This window comes from Frankliniella occidentalis, unplaced genomic scaffold (assembly GCF_000697945.3).
Source record: "Frankliniella occidentalis isolate FOCC.00 unplaced genomic scaffold, Focc_3.1 Scaffold299, whole genome shotgun sequence".
Taxonomy (NCBI): Eukaryota; Metazoa; Arthropoda; class Insecta; order Thysanoptera; family Thripidae; genus Frankliniella; species Frankliniella occidentalis.
In genome coordinates, this window is record NW_026267425.1 from 226,719 (window position 1) to 232,512 (window position 5,794).

Genomic DNA, 5,794 nt, shown 5'->3' on the forward strand with positions numbered 1-5,794 from the left:
TCCTACCCGGGTTACCCGGGTACCCGCGGGTCGGGTTTTTAAGAGCCCTAGTTTCCTTCCGCGCGCAGCGCTACGTTCGTGCAGGACTTCGCCACGTTCTGGGTCGGCGTGCCGTCCCCCACGGTGCAGGTCGTGCGCCGCTCGGCCTCGGTCCCGGACGGCGTCAACGCGGCCCCCGGCGCGGCGGGCGGGCCCGGCGCCACCCCCGCGCGCACCTCCCGTCGCCCCACCACCACCACCCCCACGCCCTTCTCGCCCGAGCCGGAGCCCGAGGTGAGTCCGGTGATCGCGACGCACGAGTGGGCCGAGAAGACTAAAGGCCTCACTGAGAACCAAAGTGTGCAACTGTTCAACACTTGTAAGTGTGCAACTGCGAGTTAAATACCTGCAAGTGTTCAATTAGCTATTTGTGAAATTATAAGTGTGCAAGCCCTCTGTTGAACACTTCTCTCCCAGTAAAGCGTCCCCAATGAACAGGAGATTCGCACACTTAAAAGTGCACAACTCCCTAGTTGAACACTTGCAAGTATTCAACTTGCGGTTGCACACTTCAAAGTGTTGAGCAGTTGCACAGTTCGTTTATCAGTGCTGTTTGTGCATTTGGGACGTTGCAGTATTTTTCTTGGGAGAGTTATCTTCATGACATCTATCTTACGTACGCTTTTACACTGGAAAAGCAAGTGCTTATTGAACGCCGCACACTTGTTGGTGTGTGAATGCCCATCCGTATACTTCTAGGAGTCAATGATGTGTGACTTTTCCTTTGAAATTTACACTTTTGTACCTTAATGTGTACGAGTGGCGTTCACACACCTACACCTGCGACATATACACTCCTCCGTTGCCGGCATATCGCCCAGCCAGAGCCAGGATCTGAATTGAAGTACAGTGACGCCCTTCTTCAATCTTTTATTGTCAAAATGTTGTTCTCAGTTTGTAATGTATTTCTGTCTAGGCGCCCGCCCAGCAGGACCCGCTGTACGACGGCTGTGGCTCGCTGCGCAGCTGCTTCGGCGCGCCGGCCGGCTGCATCGCCAAGAGGAACTGCAACGCGGCCGTGGCCGTGGCGGTGCGCGGCACGCGCTACGAGTTCGAGATGAAGGCGCTCAAGGCGCTGTACGTGGCGGTCGGGCTCTCTGACGACGCTAAGATGGTGAGTGACCACCAGCTAACTGGGTGGTCTATGGTAGACTGTTTGAATCAAGCAGGCTAGCTCAAGAGGAAATAGGCTTGAACTTCGGTGTACGTTTCCTTCAACTTCGTCGAACTTCGGTGAACTTCGAGAACTTTGGTGAACTTCGGTGAACTTCGCGGAACTTCGACCGAAGTTCTCGCACTTCGACCTGGTCAAGAGATCTGAAAGCAAAATTCTTCCTCTGTAATCTTTGTAATTCGGGGCGTAGATACCTGCTTTGAGTAAGCTCGAGATTCGCTTACAGTAAGCACTTCAAATTGCTAAGAGCAGCCGTAACTATGTTCTAAAATATTTTGAACTTCAGCGAACTTCTATGATTTATTTTGAACTTCGGGGAACTTCGACATTTATTTTGGACTTTGGGGAACTTCGACATGTACTGTGAACTTCGAGGAACTTCGACGCTTATTTTGAACTTCGGTGAACTCCGTGAACTTCGATGGATTTCGGTGAACCTCGGAGAATTTCAGTGAACTTCGATAAAAGTTTACAAAGCGAACTTCAGTGAACTTCGGCCGAACTTCAGTGAACTTCGGCCGAACTTCAGTGAACTTCGGCCGAACTTCAGTGAACTTCGGCCGAAGTTCATGAACTTCGACTTCGGGTGTACACATTTTTGGAGCCTATTTCCCCTTAGGCCAGCTCCTCCGCGAAACAGAGATGCCAGCTTCACTTCGCTCCGCCGGCGACTCCAGGAGAATTAACCGTTTGAACGGACATAGAAGAAGAAAGAGAAGTTGCTTCAAGAATATGGTTGCCGGCCCACAAGCAAACATGGGCCAGCCAGCCATTTTCTTGAAGCAATTTCTTCCTTCTTCTGTTTTCGTTGCAGTCAAACGGTTAATATGCAGCAGCCCGATGGGTTGCCTACGCACTATCGTGCAGGCGCGGAGGGCGAGGGGTGAGCGGAAGAGGTGGGGGGAGGCGGCCGGTTGTCTCCCGCTGCCTCCTCCGCGCCTGCACGCTAGTGCGTAGGCAACCCATCGAGCCCCCGCGTATTCCCATTCTCCTCCGGTTCGGTACGGCAGGGGCCGAGCTTTCTTGGCCTGCCGGCTGCGTTTGACAGGCCTTTAAGTCACTATTCACAGTATTGTTAACTTAGTCTCCCAGGTGGTTCTGCAGCGCTTTAAAATTTCGCCGTAACATTCTCAGCTGCAGCATGCTACTTTACAAAAAAAGTCACTCCTTAATTTTACTAACGATTGGTTCGTGACAATGGGTGAGGGATGATTGTTTCGTCACGTCACAAATCTATGGTAAGAGCTTGTAAGATAAATATGTCGTCACATCACTGGAAAAGAGAAATTTGGTACGGTGGGATTAGGACCTGGGACCTCCGGTGTGGAAACAAGCGCTCTTTAACCACACGGCTACTGAGGCTATCTGTACGGGATTGCTCTGGAAACCCAAGTGTGTACTTGAATGCAGTATCTCCTGCATAACTATACATATATGCAGGAGATCCTGTGTACTTGGCAAGTATGCAGGGGATAGTGTGTAATTGGTCAAGTATGCAGGAGGTAGTGTGTACCTGGTCAAGTACACACTAAAACCTCCATTTATTCATGCAGGAGATGTAGTGTGTACTTGACCAAGTATTGTAGTGTGTACTTGACCAAGTACACACTACCTCCTGCATACTTGACCAAGTACACACTATCCCCTGCATACTTGCCAAGTACAGAGGATCTCCTGCATTCATGTAGGTATGCAGGAGATACTGTATTAAAGTACGCACTTGGGCTTCCAGAGGGCGCTGGCACGCGGAGCCTAGCCATGAGTGCTTATTTTGCTTCCATGGTTGTGACAGTTATTTTTTCACGTGAAAAAAGTTTCATTTATATCGATTGACGAACAGGTCATCAAGTGACGATTGCTTCATCTCAACTCTTGTGACAAACTATCCGTCACAATGTCTCTCGTTACATGACGATTCAGTTCAACAGTCTTGCTCCTTGTTAGGCATGAGAAACGAATGTAACAGTAAAGAATCGTGACTAAAAAAAATAACTGCATACTGCATGTTCGAAGCCCGAACGCAGCTGAAACAAAAATGTGTGTTGAATCCGGGAGCTATATGAGCCATGCGCAAGTCGTGGTTTTAGTTCTCGATCAGCACAGCCTGTCGTAGACCAGTCACCAGTGATCGTCCACAAGCTAGAGAGGGGAGAAAGTAGAGGGGGGGTAACTCGGTGCGGCAGGTCGGGCAAAACGTTGGTGATGAATTTGCGCGAAAGTGACCAAAATCTGAAATCACGACTTGCGCATAATTCGCATGGTTCCCCATGTCGCAGCGCAGACACTTTCGCTTGCACTCGAAATTTTAAGGGTCATTTTGAAGGACATCGTCCTTAACAAGATGCATTTCAGCAAGCTGCTAGGGACAAATTTGCACCGTTTTTAATAGGCTAAAATAAAAATTGTATATCCGAAAGGATATTAATGTGTCCTTTTCACGCTGCTTAAATGGATCTGGTCAAGATGTGCTCAAAAACTTTCTCATTTAGTGAGTGGACTGCCTCACCTTACCACCACCCCTCAACCAACACCCTATTGTGCGGGTCGCTCACCAAGGCTCTTTCGGTGTTTCAGGGTGGAGACAGCGTGGTGGAGTGCCAGACTGTTGGCGGCAAGGTGCAGGCGTTCATGTCCTGGAATGTCCCCGGCATCAAAAAGAATCAGCGTCTCGAGGTAAGTACAAGCATCGTCTGGTTCAGTTTTAACATGTTTTATTCATATTCTCATTACATATTTGTTAAATTTTACAAAACTATCTTACCAGGACCAGGATGGCATATCTTTGGTCAATGGAACATACAGCGACGGCACTATTTACTGCAAATTCACAAGGGATGAGGTCACGACTGTTGAAGGCAAGGAGTTCAACCTAGCTTCAAGAAACTACAACCTTTTGCTTGCCGCAGGCAGCCTATTAAATGGTATGAAGTTTTATTGTTTGGATTACTATGTCTTGTGAGACACTTGATCTTTTAGTGCGGTAACATGAATAATTTGTCCTAACAATTGTTCAGACAATGGAGTAGGATATCACGACAAGCTTGCTTCTGCCTCTGCGGAACAGCGAAATTTAGCTGATGTGAGTGGATTTTCTGAGGCCAGCAAGCTGTACTTGCGTCTCCATGGCGCTTTCATGTTAGCAGCATGGATTGGAGCTGCCTCAATTGGCATTGTTCTGGCACGATATTACAAACAAACTTGGGTGGGCAACAGGCTTTGTGGCAAGGACCAGTGGTTTGTGGTAAATATCCAATGAAACTTTTAAAAAATAACTTTTGGAGATGTGTACTTTTTTTGAAACAACATATCATCCTTTTGCCTTTGTTCTTTAGTGGCATCGCTTCTTTATGGTGCTGGTCTGGCTCCTTACTTTGGCAGGCTTCGTCCTCATTTTTGTTGAGCTGGGATCATGGACTGCTGACACTCGTAACCCCCATGCCATTCTTGGTGTGGTGACAACTGTGTTGTGCTTCGTTCAACCTCTGGGGGCCGCCATGAGACCCGCTCCTTCGTCTCCTAGGAGACCTCTCTTCAACTGGTTGCATTGGCTTGTGGGAAACGCAGCCCACATCTTAGCAAGTGAGCACAAATTGACCTGAAACCTGGGTATCGGTAAAAAGAAATGTATGCAACTGGGCCCTCCCGTTTTGTTTTTACAGTTGTAACTATATTCTTTGCTGTGCCACAGAGCAAAGCTCAGCTACCTGAGTGGATGGACTGGATTCTAGTTAGTTTTGTGGCATTCTACGTTTTTATTCATCTCATACTTTCTGTAAGTCATTTCTTACTTGTTAACATAACATACTATGTTTTGAAATATGTAGGTTATGATTCTAAAATTTATTTTATTATTCAGATTGTGGGTTGTATGAGTGAGAGAGAAAATCGAAACCGTGTTAATTCTTTTCCAATGAAGGACCTCAACTCTAGCAGGATGCCAATAACTAGTATGGATAGAAGTATGGATGCTCCGGTAAGAATTATTGTGAAGATGCAAATTTATTTTACGTAAGGTGTATCTCTTACACATCTCACATACTTGTTTCAAATTTTTCAGCATTCATCATTACGGCGCTGCCTCCTTGGCCTCCACATAGTAGTCATACTGTTAGTAACTGCAGCTCTTGTCATCATTGCAGTATTTGCACCAATTGAGGAAAAATGGAAGCAAGTTCTTGAAAGTCTTAACATATCATGAAACAGTACTCCCGAAAATTTTATCATGAGCTATTTGGAAACTTTGGTATGAATGAGGTTCAATTGAACGTAAATTTTAATTCCATATTGATTTTAGTACTAAAATTTGTTTTGAACCCTGGAAGCCATAGGACTTTGATAATTTTTAAAATAGATATGAACTTGATTGAGGTTCTTTAAAACTTGATGTAGTGTACCTGACTAACCAGCAAAAAAAAATTAAACTCATGCATGATATTTGTCTTGAAAGCTGTGGTATTGTAAAGTGAAATTGTATTTATGCTTTTGCATTGCCTATTTATTTTATCTCGTAAGTGATGTGGCAGAGGTGCTATCCTTAAACTGACGGAAGTTCAATGAATTGTAAAAAAACTTTCCTTAAAA

General features: G+C 46.1%; 1 protein-coding gene across 1 annotated transcript in view; it reads left to right on the top strand.

The window, feature by feature from the left end:
• The window catches only part of LOC113211047 (putative ferric-chelate reductase 1 homolog), a 33,456-nt gene extending 27,753 nt beyond the window's left edge, over positions 1-5,703 (top strand). Inside the window, exons 4-12 of the mRNA XM_026429286.2 lie at positions 69-273; positions 956-1,153; positions 3,788-3,886; positions 3,978-4,134; positions 4,228-4,454; positions 4,546-4,792; positions 4,873-4,985; positions 5,070-5,186; positions 5,271-5,703. Of these exons, the coding sequence (XP_026285071.1) occupies positions 69-273; positions 956-1,153; positions 3,788-3,886; positions 3,978-4,134; positions 4,228-4,454; positions 4,546-4,792; positions 4,873-4,985; positions 5,070-5,186; positions 5,271-5,411 (1,504 nt within the window). The 3' untranslated portion in view covers positions 5,412-5,703. The remainder of the gene's footprint in view (positions 1-68; positions 274-955; positions 1,154-3,787; positions 3,887-3,977; positions 4,135-4,227; positions 4,455-4,545; positions 4,793-4,872; positions 4,986-5,069; positions 5,187-5,270) is intronic.
• Positions 5,704-5,794: the final 91 nt, after the last annotated feature.